Consider the following 19,955-nt stretch of genomic DNA (forward strand, 5'->3'; position numbering starts at 1 on the left):
CCCCCACGACTGACCCTGAATGTTGGAGCCAGTCTGAAGAGGAACCGGCGGCTCATGCGGACGGCCAGGCCTGTGTGGATGCCTGGCGGAATTCTGAATGATCTCTACATAAGCCCACCTCTTGCAGAACTGGGACATAAGGGCGGCGCTTACACACATCTGTGGCCACCTTTAGCCTCCTGCCATTTATCTCCAAGGGCTCTTAAAACAGCCATTTGAAAATGAACACTCTCCTAGGATGCTGGGAAAGATCGAAGGTCAAAGAAGAAGACGGGGACGGCAAAGGATGAGGTGGCTGGACAGTGTCATAGACAGGAACGTGAAATTGAGCAAACTCCAGAGGACGGCGGAAGACCGGAAGGCCTGGCGTGATCTGGTCCGTGGGGTCGCGGAGAGTCGGACTCGACTGTGCGACTGAACAACAACAACTCTCCTAGGAAAGCGGGATATGATATCAAAGCAGATGATGGTTTTATGAATTTTTAGATTAATTTTTGGCAAGGTTAGATTAGGAGTGGGGTTAACGGAACCCTCTGCCATTTCCTCACTAGATAATTTCCATGGTGGGGAGACAAACTGCATCCCCCCCCCCCCATGGCTAATAGAAAGTACACACCCATTACTATTGTGGAAAGAGTTAAAGGCTTCAGAGTACTACATAGGGCTGCCAAGTCCCCCCAGGGCACCCGGAGGTGACGTGCTGACACCGGGCACGCTGGGAGCGGGGCCACAGCCATCTGAGGGGAAAACTATGCAACAGACGCCGTCTGGGAGCCCCCCGCCGCGGGGTGAAAACGACTTGGCAACCCTAGTACTACATAGCCGGGGCCAGGCTGATGCGAACCATGCGCCAGATGGGCCCACCGGAAAAAACAGCCAACTCCGAAGTCCACTGGAAGAAGAAGAAGAGCCGGGCCGAGGCGAAGAACAGCGAGTCCCACCATTGGGTGCCGGTAGGGCAGTCCCCACCCCTGACAATGTGGCCATAGATAGAGATAAATGAAATTCTGTAAGCCGCTCAGAGACCCCTCGGGGTTCGAGCAGGATACAAGTCGAAAGCATAAATAAATAAATCTTATTTATTTATTTATTGGATTTATATCCCGCCATCCCCAAAGGCTCAGGGCAGCTAACAAAGAGGCACGAGTGCCAAAGTTAAAATAGATAAAAACAGAATAAAACAATACAATACAAAACACTAAAGTGTCGGTGCGCTAGAGGTCACAGAATCAGTAGTTGCAAGATGGGGGTCTGGTAAAAGTGATTAATTCCAGGCCAACAGCTCCTAGCGGCACAACCATCCCATCTTCATCCAGGGACATCTTGCACCCCATTTAATATCCACACAATTGGTGGTCGAGGTGCGATAATGGGGGGTAGCAATGATGGTATAGTGGCGGCGGCAGCTCCTACTCAAAAGCCTGGCGGAAGAGCTCCATCTTGCAGGCCCTGCAGAACTGTGCAAGGTCCCGCAGGGCCCGGATCTCCTCTGAAAGCTCGTTCCACTAGGTAGGAGCCGCCACCAAGAACGCCCTGGCCCTGGCCACAGCAAGTTTGATGGTGCTGGGGCCTGGGATATCCAGGAGATTTTGACTCCCCGACCGTAGTGCCCTTGGGAGAACATGCGGGGAAAGGCGGTCCCTTAGGTAAGCCGGACTCTGGCCATATAGAAGAAGAAGAAGAGATTGGATTTATACCCCGCCCTTCACTTGGGAGTCTGAGAGCGGCTTACAAAATCCTTTCCCTTCCCCTCCCCACAACAGACACCCTGTGAGGTGGGTGGGGCTGAGAGAACTCTGACACAAACTGCTCTTTTTCAAGGACAGCTGTGCCAGAGCTTGTGACTGACCGAAGGTCACATCAGCAGGTGCAAGTGGAGGAGCGGGGAATCAAACCCGGTTCTCCCAGATTAGAGTCCGTGCACTTAACCACTACACCAAACTGGCTTTAAAGGTAAGAACCAGCACTTTGAAGCGGATTCGGTATGCCATTGGCAGCCAGTGCAGCGCTTTCAGCACAGGCCAGATGTGCTCCCGCCTGGAGAGGCCCATCAACAGCCTGGCTGCTGCATTCTGCACTAGCTGCAGCTTCCGGATTTGCGACAAAGGCAGCCCCATGTAGAGAGTGTTACGGTAGTCCAATCTCAAGGTGACCGTCGCATGGATCACTGTGGCCAGGTCATCACGGTCAAGGAAGGGAACCAACTCCTGAGTCAGCCGAAAGTGGTAAAAGGCCGACCTGGCAGTGGCTGCCACCTGGGCTTCCATCCTTAAGGAGGAGTCCAGGCGCACTCCCAAACTCCTAATGTCCGATGCTGGCACCAGAGGCGCCCCGTCGAAGGTCGGGAGAGGGAGCCCCAGCCCCCGTCTTTGCCAGATTTAGCTTCAGCCGACTCAGTCTGAGCCAACCAGCCACCGCCTGTAAGGCCCGGTGGAGGTCATCCGGGGTGAAGTCCGACTGGCCTCCCAACATCAGATCGGATCTTCCCTCCCCAAGGCCCCCTCCCATCTGCTGTTTACTTAAAGTCACTCAGGGAACAGCCCCCACTGCATTCCGTTCAAACATACCCATTCGGCCCCCCTTTTAGCATTAAAATGGGGCGGGGGCACATTTTCTAAATTTGAAGCAGAAGTTGAACAAGCCTAAGCACACGGATTCTCCCTCTCTTGCCAGTGTTACCACTAAGAAACACCCCCCCAGTCTACTTTTGCAGTCTAAGTTCCATTTTTTGAATGCAGGTAGTGAATAGACAACCGTTCATGGGCAGGCGGGGTGTGTGGGGGGGAGACGATCCGCTTGGACCCGCACGTGAAGGGCAAGGCAACTCTGGCGCTCTCATACATCTCTGTCCTTTCGGTTGCACAGCAGTAACCAAAGGATCTGGTGTGGGATCTCTTTGTTTGCGCACTGCAGGGGGTGGGGCCTGTTCCACCTCCAGGGTTGCCCGCTCTGGCTGGAGAAACACCTTAGAGGTGGGGGGGAGGCTGGGGGACGTGGGGTTTGGGGAGGGGAGGTACCTCGGCAGGGTACAAGGCCACAGACTCCACCAGGGTTCCCTCTACGCTAAGATAGTGTGAGCCAGCTCACAGTTTTTTAGCCCCTGGCTCACACATAAGAGATGCCAATGTTGGATCAGGCCAAAGGCCCATCCAGTCCAACACTCTGTATCCCACAGTGGCCAGAAATACCAGTGCCATCAGGAGGTCCACCAGTGGGGCCAGGACATTAGAAGCCCTCCCACTGTTGACCCCCCCCAAGCACCAAGATGACAGAGCATCACTTGCCCCAGAGTCCCTATCTATACCTTGTGGCTAATAGCCACTGATGGACCTCTGCTCCATATGCTTATCTAATTCCCTCTTGAAGCCGTCCATGCTTGTAGCCGCCACCACTTCCTGTGGCAGTGAATTCCAAGTGTTAATCACTCTTTGGGTGAAGAAGTACTTCCTCTTATCCGTTCTAACCCGACCGCTCAGCAATTTCATGGAGTGCCCACGGGTTCTTGTATTGTGAGAAAGGGAGAAAAGTACCTCTTTCTCTACCTGCTCTTTCCCATGCATAATCTTATAAACCTCAATCATGTCACCCCTCAGTCGTCGTTTCTCCAAGCTAAAGAGCCCTAAGCGCCTTAACCGTTCCTCATAGGGAAAGTGTTCCAACCCTTTTATCATTCGAGTTGCTCTTTTCTGCACTTTTTCCAAAGCTATAATATCCTTTTTAAGGTGTGGTGACCAGAACTGCACACAGTATTCCAAATGAGGTCTCACCATTGATTTATATAGGGGCATTATTATATTGGCTGATCTGTTTTCAATACCCTTCCTAATAATCCCCAGCATAGCATTGGCCTTCTTTATTGCAGTCACACACTGTCTCGACATTTTCAGTGAGTTATCTACTACAACTCCAAGATCTCTCTCTTGATCTGTCTCTGCCAGTTCAGACCCCATCAACGTGTATTTATAGTTAGGATTTTTGGCTCCAATGTGCATCACCTTGCACTTGGCCACATTGAACCCCATTTGCCATGTTGACGCCCACTCGCCCATCTTTGACAGATCCCTTTGGAGTGCCTCACAATCCTCACTGGTTTTCACCACCCTGAACAACTTCGTATCATCCGCAAATTTAGCCACTTCACTCCTTACTCCCAACTCCAAATCATTAATGAACAAGTTAAAAAGCAGTGGACCAAGTACTGATCCCTGTGGTACCCCACTGCTTACCCCCCTCCACTGGGAGAACTGCCCATTTATACTCACTCTGTTTTCTATTAATTAGCCAGTTTTTGATCCATAAAAGGACTTGTCCTTTTATCCCATGATTTTTGAGCTTGCTTAGGAGCCTTTGATGAGGAACTTTATCAAAAGCTTTCTGGAAGTCAAGGTAAACAATATCTATTGGATCCCCCTTGTCCACATGTTTGTTCACCCCCTCAAAGAACATTAACAGGTTAGTGAGACAAGATCTTCCCTTACAGAACCCATGTTGAGTCTGCCTCAATATGGTCTGTCTTAGCTCAGGAAGGATGGGGCTCCAGAGCAAGCTAATTTATGCAGTAGCCAAATCACTCACAACTTTAATGTCAGGAGCTCACCAAGTAGAATTTTTGTTTACAGCTTAGAGGGAGCCTTGGACTCCACCCTCTAGAGCAGCCATTTTCTCAGGGGAACTGATCCCTGCCATCTGGAGATCAATTGTAACAGCAGGAGACATCCAGGCCCCACCTGGAGGTTGGCAACAATATCCAGCTCCGATTTTAAAAACAGCAGAAATATCTTAGGACTTTGCAACATGGTGGCGTAGGTGTAAGTGGGTGAATGAGTTGCACCTTTGAGCCCACTGACCTCTGGGGGCTCAGTTGAGCGTAGCTCTGTTTCGGATCACACCGCCCATCTGAGCCTCACCCCCGCACTCCACTGCACGCCTTCCACGCAGCTCCCAAGCCCATGGACGGCACCTCTCTGGCCTTTTCCCATGGAAACACTTTTCTAAGCAAATTTCAAACCATGTCTTCTGTGGTGGTGGGTACAAACACCCAAAGGGCTGCCCCAGAACACACGGAGCTATGAGCCGGGGGGGGGGGGGGGGAGTGAGACGGCAGCTGTCTTAAGGCATAGGACTGCCGGCAATGCTATGGAAACTCAGCCTGACCCTTTAGCAACGGAGGCTGCGTGCAGAAGGAGGGTAATGGACAAACAGCCTTGGCTGGCTCGGAAGCCACCTGACCTCTGCCTTGGAACAACGTCTACGGCCCTGTGCCCCCGAGGGACAGCGGGGCTTCCTCCCCCCTGGATGTTGCCCTTTGGTCGTGGCGGAGTGGCTGTGAGGCTTCATTGTCTAGAAACTGAGCGAGAGGGACAGCCTCCCTGACAGCCCGAGAACAACAAGCACAGGGTCCCTGTTGGATTCCACATGCCGGCTGCTGGAGGAGGTGGGCTGTGTCCTTTGGCAGCAAGCGAGGGCTGAATCCAAAGCCTGGCACAATCAGGGCACAGGCCAAATGGAGCAGCCGTCGCTGATGGCTCGGCCGGGGGAAAGGCGCCAGCTGGATTCCGGGTGAAGGGCCATAGCTGGTTAATAAGCTACAACAGGTTAACTGCAGAGCAACAAAACCTGAACCATCCTGGATTTATACCTCCTGCTTCCTCCCAGTTAAAGATTGCGAGAGGAACCGCTCCAACGTTTTGCGATGCCTTCTCCTGCACGTCAGTAAGCGGAGGAGGGCTCAGGTGGAGAAAGCAGTCGAGTGGCTCAAAAGAGCCCTGGAGGAATGCGATCAGTGCCCCACGTTGCTCTTCCGGGTCCAGGGGGATGGAATGGAATAGAGGTTGCTAGGCCATGGCTGTGTCTCGGAGTTCTGGCCAGGGAGAGGGGCTGGAACTCTTTGCGGCAGGAAAGGGCTGGCACCAGGAGCCACGAACGCACCGGCAAACAAGTTGCGGCAAGGAAAGCAGAACCACCAACAGCCATTCATTTTGTTTTTTTATTTATATATATATATTTTACAAAAGTCACTTCAGAAGTGAATTTCAGTCTTGAAGGACTCCAAGCCCAAGAAACGTCTTAGGGAGCTGCTGGAGTGGCAAAAGGCGGTCTAGACACGGTTGGTCCAGCCAAGGTGTTGCAGAGCCGCATACAGGGAAGTCCCTGCCAAGCCCAGGAGGGCAAATGAGCCAATGGCCCCTCGGTTCCGCTTTTTGGGATCTGCAAGAAGAAGAAGAAAAACAGGAGGGCTCACATTTTGTTTGCTGGGAAGGTTTTATACACCGATGTATAAAAACAATTAAAAATCAAGATAAACCAGCAGCATTTTCTACTTCTTTACACGGGAAGCTGCCTGCTGAGTCAGACCCTTGGTCTAACAACATCAGTATTGTCTACTCTGACTGGCAGAGGTCTGGCTAGAGATGTAAAATTTCCGGAAATTTTGAAGCTCGGAAAAAAACCCAATTTTTTCCCAGGGAAAAATTGAAATTTTTGGAAAAATTGAAAAAAATGCTACATTAGCATTTATTTTGTCTTTTCTAGATTGAAAGTCATTCTATTACTTTAGGAACATAAAATATGACTATGGACATTTTTACTTGGCATGAAATTATCACAACTAGCATATTAAAAATATAGTGTATCCAAACAATTATTACAAACAGAATACCCACCCACATGCAAAAACAAAACTGAAACCTTTTTATTTTCTTCTGACAATCGCACATCTCTAGGTCTGGCCTGTCACCTACTACTGGATCACTGTAGCTGGAAATGCCAGAGACTGAACGTGGGACATCACGATTGCATGGCAGATGGTTTACCACTGAGCTATTGCCCCTCCCACTTTACTCTCTGGCCACTCAAGCTTCATTAGTAGGTACTGCCAAGGGCTCTTGGAAAAGAAACCAGATAAAACCCTGTTAGAATTTCCCTTTTTGCAATTTTTATCTAGAAGGGTTCATTTAAGAGAGGAGTACAAATAAGACGCTGAACTGCAGGCTGTGGAAGATCGGTAGTTCAGCAGTTCGAGACCCGAGTGTGCCGCATAATGGAGTGAGCTCCCATCTCTAGTTCCAGCTCCTGCCAACCTAGCTGTTTGAAAGCAAGAAATTGCAAGTAGATAAATAGGTACCACTTCGGTGAGAAGGTAACAGCGTTCCGTGTGCCTTGGTGTTTAGTCATGCCAGCCGCATGACCACGGAAATGCCAGCCACATGACCACGGAAATGTCTTCAGCTTTCAAACGGAGATGAGCACCGCAACCCTAGAGTCGGATTCGACTGGCTTTCTAGCAAGGGAACCTTTACCTTTACCTTACAAATAAGGGCTACCCCACACATCTCCATTTGGTTGCTGTGCTGCATAGCCCTTGCATATAACACAGAAAAGGACCAGGAAGTGGAGTTCAAAAACAAGCTGGAACCAAGGGAATTAGTTGCCTGGAAGCAGCGGCTGATTGTCGCTCCCACGGAAAGACTCACCTCCTGTGTAGTAGCCGTGGGCAAAGAGCAGTCTCCCAATGATCCACGCGGCACCCAGCCCCGCAGCGACACGCTGGGGAGGAGGAAAACAGCAACCATGAGTGCTCATGGGGAGAAGTGGGGTCGGCAACCCCCCCCCATTCTAATTATCCCGATGTCAGCCCTGAGGTTGTCCACAGAGGTGACCTGTGGCCTGGCAGTCAAGCCCCACTGGAGTACATGCCCAGTATTACAGGAGGGTTCAAAATGTTGTACTGGAGGGGAAAAGGGCTAAACACCACATTTTGGTTAGCTCAGCATCATGAGAAGGCCTTTTCAGACTTTATAGTGACCTGTATCCAGAGCCGACCAGCCATGCATATCAAGAGTGTGCATTGTCTACAATCTTCCCAATACCCACATGACATGCTGCACCTACCCTGGGACGCACCACACCTGAAAAGGTGTCAGACTAACTAACCATTGCACCTATCAGAAGGATGGCAGGTAGAGTGCAACTACTGGTGTCCTCAGCTCGATAACCCCCCCCCCCCCCCCCCAGTAACATCTGAAAAGGACCAGAATGGCAAAGGAAACAGATCGGAGTTGACCCAACGGGGGACTCCTGATGGCCCCAAATCAGCACAACCTGAGGGATGGGCATCTGCAGCACAGACAGGGCCAGTCCAGCCAAAGCTGCTTGCTAACTTATCCTTCCCCCGTGCTGATATGATAGCCTCACTCTGGGAAGGTCGTGGGAGGCCATGGGAAATGTCAGCACTTCCCCGTAGATATATGTCTGGCCCAAGGTGAGAAGGGGGGTTCTGCGTGCCAAAACTTATCCCATCAGTGCCTCTTATGCAGGATCCATCCCTCACAGAGGACTGTGACCCAAACCAATGCAAGCAGGCCAGCTCTGAAGGGACGGGGCCAGCCCCATGCAGTCCCCACGTTATGCTCCACTGGGACACCTCCACTCTGCAGTCAAGGCTTATGATAGCATCCATCTGGCACAGAAGTTAGAGCAGCATCTGCCAGTTCCAGATCTCTCTGTGGAATGGGTCTTATGCAGTGGAACGCCTTCCTGAGCATGCCAGGAAGGCCCCTGAATTACTGGTTTTTCAGAGGCTTGTAGAAAACTGAGTTATGCAGACTGACATTGATGTGAACTTCCAGCTGATGTGAACTTTCATTGGATTTTTTAGGCCGCCCTTCCTCGCAAGCAGGGCTCAGGGCAGTTTACAACGAAGGTGTATACAATAAATAAATTAAGTCAAAACCAACAATTAACAATACATAAGACATATATCAACAAATAAAACAATCCACTTCCAAGATGGCAGGAAATAATTCAGCTTCCACAAGCCTGGTTGTGGAGAATGGAGGGTACGAGAGGGCCAGATTACGTGCTGTCCCGTTGCTGTCCCCAACTGAATGCCTTGCGGAATATCTCTGCCTTACGTGCCCTGCAGAAAGGTGACAAATCCCACAGGGCAGGGGTGGTCTCCGGCAGAGAGTTCCACCCCAGGGAGGGGCCAGGGCCGAAAAAGCCCTGGCCCTGGTGGAGGACAGCCGGATCTCTCCCGGCCCGGGACCACCCCCAGGAGGTTCTTCCTTCCCGAGCGTGACGCTCTTCTATTCACAGAAGTTCTAGAAGTGCCCACAGGTTCAACAAGGCTGTTGGACACCAGATTCTACAAGCAGGTGGAATCCTAGGATACGGGGAACTGCTATGAAAGCTTGACTAAGAAAAAGTGGGAGGGTGTGGGGGAACCAGTTGCCTAGGGTTCTGCAGCCCCATACTGGTTTTCCTGACAGCAAGCAGTATTGAACCAAGAAAAGATACGGCCTCCTATCTGAACAAGCGGCATTAAAGCTGGCCACAGCTTTGTACTTACTGGGTAGTAGGCGCCACCTGTGGCAAGAAAGAACAGGACAGAGGGGTATACTTCCAGCCTGGAAACACAGACAGACATGTTTGCAAAGACCTGGAATGCTGTAAATCTAGAATCACAGCCGCCACCCTCCTGATTCCCGCACACCACCCTGCTCAAACCTAGACATCGCTCTGAACCACAAAATTATCCAAGGGAGTGGGAAGCAGAGCTTCTGATTTCCCTGAACTTGAAAAAACTTGTGTGCTAGCAAAGACGGACACAAATGGCCCCATTAAAGCCCTCCAGATAAGCTTCTAGGCATGGTGAGGGAGTATCAATTCTTCTATTAAGTAGTTCTTCACAATGTATTGCTTTTATAGGAATTCTTTATAGCATTTCCCCCTACAATTTAGGGGCAAATGTAGAGAAGAGGAGATTGGATTTATACCCTGCCCTTCCCTTGGAGTCTCAGAGCGGCTTACAATCTCCTTTCCCTTCCCCTCCCCACAACAGACACCCTGTGAGGCAGGTGGGGCTGAGAGAGCTCTGAGAGGACTGCTCTTGAGAGAACAGCTCTGAGAGAACTGTGACTGGCCCAAGGTCACCCAGCTGGCTGCATGTGGCGAAGTGGGGAATCAAGCCTGGTTCTCCCAGATTAGAGTCTGCACTCTTAACCACTACATCAAACTGTACACATGTAGTTTCCCAAAATCAGTTCCAATTGAATCATGGGGAGTTTGCCCATCACTAAATGTACCCAGCAGAGAAAATATTTATCATCATGGAGGGCTGACAACTGTTCGTCAGCGATTCCCGGTTCCCTTCTCATGGACAACGCAGCAAGTCAGAACTGAACCACATCCCCACTGACACCAAATCATTACTAGTTAATGACAGCGACGATCACTCACGTGTTCTGATGCGCTCTCTGGATACAGTTGAAGATATGTCCATTTTCAGGGTCCGTGCTGTACATGACTGGGTACTGTGGAGGGAGAGGAGTCACCGTTAGTAGGTGGCCCCTTCCTGATTTGGTTGGCCCTGGCGCGTGTTTGGGTGGGAGACCACCAAGGAAGTCCAGGGTCGCTACGCAGAGGCAGGCGAGGGCAAGATGCCTCCGGACGCCTTTCGCTTTGAAAGCCCCTTGAGGAGGGGGCACCCTAAGTGGGCTGAGACTTGAGGGCCCTATTCGGTGGGGATGGTGGTGAAGCTGGAGGAGACGAAGGAAGGCTTCACACATCACTAGTGGGGAGGCCATTTTATTCCTCATGGGAACGTGGCCACCACTGGCTCCCTGGTATACAGACCTTAGGAACATATCCTTGAAGAAAACAATTATAATATACATTACAGTTACAGGTGTGTACTTTCCAAATAACGGTTACATTTATTCCTGGACCGGGGGGGGGGGGATTTCATGCTGTTTCCTCCAAGAGAGCAAAGCCTGAAATGCAGTTGCATGGCAAAGGTTAGGGTGAGGGTTTAAGACTTAAGATGGATGCATGTTCACATGAACACAAAAAAGCTGCTTTATGTCGAGACAGATCATGGGTCTATCACAGTATTGCCACCTCTGACTGGCCCTCCGCAGTCTCAGAGGGAGATCTTTCATATCAGCTGCGACCTGATTCTTCTTTAAACTGGAGATGTCAGGGATTGAACCTGGGACCTTCCGCACACAGAGCAAGTGTTCCACCACAGAGTCACAGCCCTTCCCAAATGAAGATCAAGCCACAAGCTGCACTGAATAGGGACAGGCAAGGTGCTCACGAACCTGTCACGAATTTTGGCCGGTTTGTGGTTTGCAAAGTAATGTTCACAAACTGAAGAGACACCACAAACGTCCATGAATTATACGGCAGTCTGTGGCAGTTATGAAGAGAAAGAAAGCAGGTGTTATTACCCTGCTTTCTCATCTTCACAAAAAAAAAAGCTGAAAGTTGGGGAGCAGAAAGCAGGGGTTTAAATGGCTTGGAACCATTTAAATCCCTGCTTTCTGCTCCCCGCCACTCAGCTGTTTGGTTTAAATGACTCCAAACCATTTAAACCCCTGCTTTCCGCTCCCTGCAAAAAGCAATGGGGAGCAGAAACCAGAAGTCACAAATCAATACAAACTGGTTGGGTTCACGAACCAATGTATCAGTTCATGGTTCACCCACAAACTACGAACTGAACCACAAAAATGCAGTGCATACCCATTCTTAGTACTGAATACCCCAAGAATATACTGACAAAGAGCCAGCATACTATACAAGGCTCACAAAAGCCTTCTTTGCTGGGACCAAATGGTCTTCAAAAAGAGCTTGTGAACTGGCTGAAATTTTGGTCTAGATTACATTACAGTACAGAAACATCTTGTCTACTTCCCTGCTGTGAAGGCAGGAAATTCCTGAGTGTAAATCCACGCTGCTTATTAACTCTACTATAAGGAAGGCATTTTGGCATCCTTAGCGGAAAGGTGCACACATCCCCCACCATTCCGGGATCCCTTCCCTTTATCAAGCATGATTGCCCCCAAGTCTCAACTAGTTGCTTTCTCACTCCACGTCACGTATGGCAGCCAAATGTCTCCTTTTTTTCAGAGGCCGCTCCTCTTTCTTTCTTTCTTTCCTTCCCCTTTTGGGGGAGGTCTGCCCTCTAGAACTTCTAAAATGTCCCGATTCTGCTTCTGTCCAACAAAACTGACTGAAATAGCCGTTTACTCCCAAGGATCCACAGAGGACCCAGAATTCCCTGCAGTTAGAGGGAGAGCTTTTCAAGGGAACCAGGCTGAAGTGAACTAGACAAAAGAGAGCAGGAAGGGCCTTTAGAAGTTTCCCCATCAACAATCAATCCATGGATAGAAGGCATTTGTTTTTACTTATATACTGCTTTTCTCCCCAGTGTGGACTCAAAGCGGCTTTTAGCCCCTCCTCCATTTTCACACAGCAACAGCCCTGTGAGGCAGGCCAGGCTGAGAGTCTGCAATAGGCCCAAAGTCAACCAGTAACCTTCCACGGTACAAGTGTGCATTTGAACCCAGGTCACCCAGGGTCCCCCCCCTCTTTCCACTACGCCACACTGGCTCTCACTATCCTACAGAGATAGAGATGGCCGTAGGATGAGCCGTATTTCTATTTAATTTATAGTAGTGGTGTGTCAGTCTGCATCCCGGAACGTAAATTAGCAAATGCAAATTTCGTCCTCTCATTTAATCATCTGAAGAGTGCCGGCTGGCCTGTGATCAGCCAGGTCTGCAGCCTCCTGCTGACCTTCCGCCTTTGACCTCTGCCTTGCCCGATTTGTACACGAGAAAAGACGCTTGCCCACCCTGCCACAGGCGCAGGAGGTGCCTCTTTGAGGAGAGGCTGAGAGCGCCAGGAACCCTCATGGCGCCCTGAACACAGCTTGAGGAGGGAGTCTTCCCTCACCATCCCAAAGGAGGCGCACACATCGCCCTGCAGGGGGAAACAGAAGCCTAAACCCTCCAGACCCGAAAAAGAAGACGTGTCCCACAAGGACCCTAAAAAGAAGACCGTGTCCCACAAGGACCCCTTCACTTCGGTTCATCAGTCATGGTGAATTTAGCCGGGACGCTTATTTGCCACACCCTGGCGGCTGCGGTCTCTTACACACTAAGTAATCCACTTTCAGTGCGCTGTCCCACTGGATTCTGCCCGTTCACACCGTAAGAGTCCAGTTGGGAAGTGGGCTGAAAGTGGACGACTCAGTCGGTGTGTGACGGACGGCAGCCTCTGTGTGAGGAAGCTTCTCGCGGGGAAGCTGAGGGGAGCCCGGACCGGCCCGCCTTGCAGCGGAGGCACGCCACCCTTTCCTCGGCCTGGCCCACAGCTTGAGAACTCTGCCCTGCTGGTTCTGCTCAAACCCGTCAGGCAGGCGTCTGACTCACAGGCATGGAAGCCACAGACACACCCTTTGGCCCGAGGCCCAGCTGCAGCCCGGAGGCCGGCACTGCCTTAGAAAGCCGCCCTCGTTTCCCAGAAGACACCCCCGGAAGCCCATCCCGCCCCCCCTCCAGTTCCAGGCCAGGGCTTGGCTGCTCCCAGAGACATGCACAGAGTGCCAGCAACCAAGGACTACACTGGCAGAAGTGGTCTACCCTTGGCAGGCTTGTGGATTTGCAAACATGTCCTTACTGCCAACAGGGAGTGTTTACAACAGCCCAATTTGCTCCCAAATTCCTCACAACGCTACAACATTAGGGCCAGTCACATGCAGAATTGGTGTTGCTGGGATATATGGGGGAGGGGTTGTGTCATCTAGTCAAACATCCTAATTCCAAGCCCTCTGGGAAGTTTACAAACAGGCCAGCGGCAACGGCAGTCTCTTCCCCCCTCCCCACCCCCATACTCCAGCAGATGGCATTCAGAGATGCACTGCCTCTGAACATGGAGGTTTCACTGAGTTGTTATAGCTATCCAGTTTGGCCATCAGCAGGAAAAAAATCTGTGCAAATTGCTGTGGCTAAACCGCGGGTGGCGCGGGGGGGGGGTCCCTCAGGTGGAGACATGATGTCTCTGTCCACGTTCACGGGGAGGGGGATGCTCTCCCAACCCCAACAGCTTGTGGGCAGGGAAGAGCTGTAGCAACCAAGAGGTAACCACAATATCTAGTAAGGAATCTCCAATGGCAGACAGATAACCAACCCGTCCAGGTTCCAAATACAGACCTAGTTCATCTCAGGGCTTTTATTACCAGGGCTTCACCAGTGAGGATCCCCAGAGAGGCAATAGATTTTGGGTAGCATTCTGGTGGTACTGCAAGAAAGTTCTCCTGCCAAAGCCCCGGTAAAAGAAGAAGAGTTGGATTTTATTCCCCTTGCCCTTCACTCGGAGTCTCAGAGTGGCTTACAAACTCTTTTCCCTTCCCCCTCCCCACAACAGACAACCTGTGAGGTGGGCAGGGCTGAGAGAGCTCTGACAGAAACTGCTCTTGAGAGAACAGCTCTGAGAGAACTGTGACTGACCCAAGGTCACCCAGCTGACATCAAGTGGAACAGTTGGGAATCAAACCCAGTTGTCCAGATCAGGGTCCGCCGCTCTTGACCACTACACCACACGGGAGCAACCCAGAAGATTTTCCCAGTAGCTTACACCCCGTGCCAGTTAACAAATTCGTTTCCCTACCTCATTAAAAAAAGTATACCCTGTTCTCTTCCCAGTGGGGACAAATAACAGCTTACAATATTGTCCTCTCCTCGCAACCAACACCACCCTGTGAAGTGGCTTAAGCCACGAGACAGCGACTGGCCCGGATCACCCACCAAGCTTGCATGGAAGGCAGGGGATCGGAACCGTCCTCCCAGACAGGGACAGTTTCCACAACAGTGAAATTCCCCACACTGATGTTTTAAAAACTGCACGTTATGTGACATTTTCACGTAATGCACAATTTTAAAAACGTCAATGAGGGGAATTCCCCTACTGCAGAAATGACACTATCCACCACACCACCCTGGTTTAGCAGGCCACCCGCCCAACTTTCTCATTTCTAAATTACTGATGTTGAATTGCCAACACGCTTTTCCTGCAGACATAAGAGCTAAAAGCAAGGTTCTGGGGGTGAGGGGAGACTCAGATTAAGGTTTAGTCCTGGAGGAGGCATTAAAATGTGTGTCAGAATCTCTCTTCCCAGAAGGGCACTGTGGTGTCTCTTTAATTCTACTGGGGGGGGGGGGGGGGAGGAGGAAGGCTCCAGGGTAATGTGATTCTAGTGCCACCACAAAGCCTGACTTCCAGCAGCGATCACTGCACAGATTTGCATTAAGGTCTTGCCTATACTGGCAGCAGAATGGAGTGGATGGGTATACCGTTTCTGCATGCGAGGGAGTATACCTTTCCTCATCCTCACACGCGTAACAACCTTCCTACCAGGAACAGCCCTGGCCCTCACCCCCCGCCACACCAGGGAGAAAGACCCTAATTCTATCTGCTCCTGACTATGCTGCTTTTCTAATTTACTTGATTAGATTTATACCCCCGCCCTCCCTGCCAAAAGCAGGCTCAGGGCGGCTTACATTAACAGGTAAAACAGATTAAAATTTAAAAATCATAAAACATTTATAAGGTGCTACATACACAATGCAAATGATTACATTCCAGGGCGCAGGCTCTGAAGTCGCTGATGGACTGCTAGATTAAATGCGACTCCTCAGTCAACTGCCTGCTGGAAGAGCTCCGTCTTGCCGGCCCTGCGGGATTGTCATGCATCCCACAGGGCCCCGCTTCTTTCTTTGGGGAGCTCCTTCCACCAGCACGGGGCTGCCACAGAAAAGGCCCTGGTCCTGGTCGTAGCCAGCCTGGCCACTTTAAGGCCTGGGGGAACCAGGAGATTTTGCGGCCCTGGACGCAGTGCTCTCTGGGGAACCTGTGGGGAAAGGCGGTCCCTCGGGTAGGCAGGCCCCTGACCACAAAGGGCTTACAGAGCGTCACAGTGAAGTGGATTCATAAACGTGATCCACCACCCTATAATGGTGCCATCTGTTTTACGATCTCAGAATTCTGCCACCACATTCAGTTTCAGGAGTAGATTGGGACAAAGAGGAAACGTTACAAACAACAACAGTTTCCACAATAGACAGAGGCCAGGATACTGGCCTTTTCAGGTCATGAAAAACTATGTTTTCTATCTCTTTAAAAAAACAACAAGGGTAGGAAAACTGGCAGGGCATCCACAACTTACCTCCACATTATACTTCTTGCGTGCTCGCCCAACATTGATTGCAAGGTGCGTTACCAAAATAAAACTGGCAGCACCAGTCAGGACCACATAGCCGTATTCCTTGGACAGCACCACCATCTTGACACTGTGAGGAAATAAAAGCCATCTGTCAGTCCGAGGCGGAGGAGAACAAGAGGCTCCCCAAACATTCAAGAGACAAACATGGCTCACAGGATACTGCCTTATACTCTAGTGTAAAAAGGGACGGGGAGGCCACGGATCCAAGAAGAGGGAGGAGGAGATTGGATTTACACCCTGCCCTTCACTACCCAAAGGAGTCCCAGAGCGGCTTACCATCTCCTTTCCCTTCCCCTCCCCACAGCAGACACCCTGTGAGGTAGGTGGGGCTGGGAGAGCTCTTTCGAGGACTGTTCCTGAGAGAACAGTTGTGAGAGAACTTGCGACTGACCCAAAGTCACACCAGCAGCTGCATGTGGCGGAGGAGTGGGGAATCAATCCCGGATCTCCCAGATCAGAGTCCGCGCTCCTAACCACTGCACCAGACTTTGTTCACCATTGCCTGTTCTAGCAATTGATCTCCAGGGTTTCAGGTAGAGGACAGTCGTCTCCTACACCTGCTTCCTTAAATCCTTTCACTGGAAACGCCGGGGGTGTGTGTGTGTGTCTGAGTCTGGGGCCTTCTAGATGAGAATCACGAATGGTATCACAAGCAAGGCAGCCGCGGAGGGGCCACTCTCTCCGGTTCTGGGGACTCCAGGGGCCAAGACTTCAGTGCCTCCACTGGTGGCGGAGAGGGCCATCAGGTTGCGACCCCACAGGGCTCTCGAGGCACAAGACAGCCTCTGGCAAGCAGCCCAGTTGGAGAGTGGACTGGAAGTGGGTGACTTGGTGTGCGCGCGTGGCCACCTCCGCCTCCGTGTAGCGACCCTGGGCTTCCTTGCGGTTCTCCCACCCAACTGTTCATCAGGGCTGACCCCGCGTAGCTTCCAAGATGTGAGGAGACGGGGCTAGCCGGGGCTGTCCGGGTCAGAGTCTTCACTACCACAGGAGAACACAACAGCAAGTCAGTCTCTGCAGCGAAGACCCCGAAGCCTGCCCAGAAGAATCTCCAAGCAGGAGCCTGAGCCGGAAATCCAAAGGAGAGCTTCACGTTCGAGTCCTCCATGACTCCCCCCCCCCCCCCCTCTTGTCATTTCAATCCATGTAGTAATGAACATGCAGGTTGTCTTTTCAGAATATTCGAGGAGCTGAAATGTGGCCCAGTGATTCCATTTTTAAAGGTGGCAAGTTGGTATTCCGGGGCCCCGTCAGCCGGCATTAACACTTTCCTACAGATTCCCTGATCGGCTCAGCAATAACTGAGTCACGACTGCCTTGGACCCAGTGGACTGAGAAGGGTGAAAACGGTATTTTACAGCCCCATGAGTGAGATCCTAGAACTGGTTTTGCCTGTCCGCGTGGTGCTCACTGGGTTGAAGGTTCAGACCAGCATGTGTACGACAACGCACACTGAACTATTCTGCTCATACAGACTTCCACTGCATGAGAAGACAGTTTCAGAAGGATAACTAACCCCCCACAGCCCAAATCTACCAAGAGTTCTGTGGCACCTACCAATTTTTCTGTGGTGTTCTCTTTTCCAAGCAAGAACTCACTTCACGTACATTGGATAGGCAGAGAGATCTCTCTACCTGTAGCTACATAGAGCGGATGGGCCATGGGGCGTCCTTACAAAGGAAGCTCAGAAGGCCTGGTTTCCACAGCTATCCCTCAGGTAGAATTTGTCCTGCACAGGCCAGGCTAGCCAGATCCCATCAGATCCCGGAAGCTGGGCAGTGTCAGCCTCGGCCAGTATTTGGAAAGGTGGTGGTGGGGGAAACCAAGGAATACCAGGGCCGCAACGCAGAGGCAGGCAATGGCAAACCACCTCTGAATCATCTCTTACCTTAAAAACAAGTCTAGCTCACCACCTAATGGTGCATAATGCTAAAAGAGCTAGAGCTTCTGCCTGCCAGACAATCTTAGGATCTCCTGGCTATCCTACATGCAATGCCATACGATAACTATTATTAATTATTGTCCTTGTGGAAGGCACTGAATTTAGCTGTATGAAGCTGAAATCCATCAACGTCATGAAACAACCCTTGTGTAGACACAGAGAGATAACATTATCTAAGTGCAAGCAAGCTAGAAATCATGCCAAATGGGCTCAGGTTGAAATATCTGTTGCTATCTAAATACTGCACAAAGTACGGTGGCAGAATGAGCCAGACACTCCCAAAGAAACCGTATAATCACCTGATTGCCCTGTATGGCAAATGAAAACACTGAAAACCCTCTCTTAGGCCTGGACTCTCAGGTAATGAACCCAAGCGTGACCTGGAAGTTATTTCCAGAGATAGGTCAAACCATCTGCAGCAGGCATTCTACGGAAAGAAGAGGGCACCAAGTTTTGAAACCCCCCTATACGCTGCATGGAGCCACTGCACAGGTACTATCAACTCCCCCAGAAATACGATCTGTCTCTCCAGTCGCAAACTGAGCCAGGCAGAAGAGTCTGGCTGGTCTCAAGGATTCTCCTCCTGCGCCAACCAGAGCCAGTTCTGAGACGACCGGAGGACTCATTTTGATGTCCCAGATGATTGAAGTGCTTCCAGTTGGTGCTGCTTGCCCACCATTTCAGCCTGAGCCTTCACAGACACACTCCCGTCTGGGGATCTGACCATCTGGAGTCATTCCGAACAGTCACATTATTTACGACAGCCTCCTAAGGAAGGCCACCTGCGGCTAGAAGCGCTCCAAGGCCAAGAGAGTGGCTCGCAGAAGGCTACCCACCCACCCACCCACAGAGGTCACGGCAAGGGTGAAATGTGAGCATCACAGTGCATTGCTGTAGCCACTGTGTTGTACCACCTGAGGGACTGAGGTCCCGTTCAAAGAGCGGGCAGTGAGTGACTCCCCCTGCTATCCGTGGGGACACTCAGGTCCACGTGCCACCCAGGTCCTAGGGAGGGCATATTAAGTGAAAGGGAAGTGCCAGCGTGCAGTGGGTATGTGTGACTGCCACAGTAAGGAGGGGCAAGCCCACCCACCCTCCACAGCAGTTGTCACATAGGCCAGTGTGTATCTGCACTGAGCCAGGGGTGGCTGTGTGCCGACCACAACCGGCTGTGATGTGGCTTCCAAGTGTTTCATTGGCTCTCCAGATTGGCCCGCCTCGCCTCGCCTGCACCTGAGGCTGCCACGGGACCCTCCCCTCGTCTGTCCTTGCCAACCGAACCCAGAAGTCTGCTTGCAAATGTCAGCAGCCATGAAACCAACCTGTGACCAGTGCTCCCTCTATGCTGCGGAGTCTTGCGAGCAAAAACTCCACTTTGTGAGCTACGGGCCGTAGAGTGGTGGGCGAGCGATTAGCCACCCCTTCCTGAGCGAAGGCCAGAATGTGTGAGCCGGAGGCTAAAAAACTGAGAGCTAGCTCACACTCACCCAGCTTAGAGGGAGCACTGCCTGTGACCGCGACACACCCGCACAGAGTGCCTCTGGGCCCCTGCAGGGCTCCTTTCCTCCTCTCCCTCCGGGCTCAGCTGCAGGCAACACTCCTGTCCCCGGTGAGCCTGGGCTGGGGATTCTCCGGTGCACGAGGGCCCCGCCTGGGTCCGGGGAGGGGGGACTCCAGCCGTGTTCCTGACCTGGAGCACAAAACCCCCCGCTCGGGACTCCCTCCTCCGCCCCCCCGCCAGCAGGCTCCAGGCAGGGCGGCTCCGGGGCTCTCCCGGGGGCGCACTTCCCACTTGGCCGCTCGCGCCTCTGGCAGCCCCGGGCGCCCGGGCAGGAGGAGGAGGCGGAGGCCGAGGCGGCGGCAGCCAGGGCGGTTCGCAGGAGGCGGCCGGGGGAAGGGAGGCGTCTTCCGCAGCCGTCCAGGGGGGCGAGGCCGGAGGCCGGCGGG

The 19,955-nt window shown here is 51.8% G+C and overlaps 1 protein-coding gene across 1 annotated transcript; it reads right to left on the minus strand.

The window, feature by feature from the left end:
* Positions 1 to 5,972: 5,972 nt before the first annotated feature.
* On the minus strand, positions 5,973 to 16,136 carry MGST3 (microsomal glutathione S-transferase 3). Its single transcript, XM_015418899.1, has 5 exons — positions 16,010 to 16,136; positions 10,240 to 10,313; positions 9,350 to 9,407; positions 7,473 to 7,545; positions 5,973 to 6,207 (listed from the first exon to the last, which is right to left on the minus strand). The coding sequence occupies exons 1-5, from the start codon at positions 16,124 to 16,126 to the stop codon at positions 6,098 to 6,100; spliced, it is 432 nt and encodes a 143-aa protein (XP_015274385.1). The 5' UTR covers positions 16,127 to 16,136; the 3' UTR covers positions 5,973 to 6,097.
* Between the last annotated feature and the right edge of the window lie 3,819 nt (positions 16,137 to 19,955).

This window comes from Gekko japonicus, unplaced genomic scaffold (assembly GCF_001447785.1).
Source record: "Gekko japonicus isolate JY-2015 unplaced genomic scaffold, Gekko_japonicus_V1.1 scaffold2104, whole genome shotgun sequence".
Taxonomy (NCBI): Eukaryota; Metazoa; Chordata; class Lepidosauria; order Squamata; family Gekkonidae; genus Gekko; species Gekko japonicus.

Coding starts and splice junctions, on each gene's coding strand:
- MGST3 (XM_015418899.1), bottom strand. CDS start 16,126: ATGGTGGTGCTGTCCAAGGAATACGGCTATGTGGTCCTGACTGGTGCT. Junction 10,314..16,009: donor GCAAGAAGTATAATGTGGAG/GTAAGTTGTGGA, acceptor CTCCCTCCACAG/TACCCAGTCATGTACAGCAC. Junction 7,546..9,349: donor CAGGTGGCGCCTACTACCCA/GTAAGTACAAAG, acceptor CCTCCTCCCCAG/CGTGTCGCTGCGGGGCTGGG.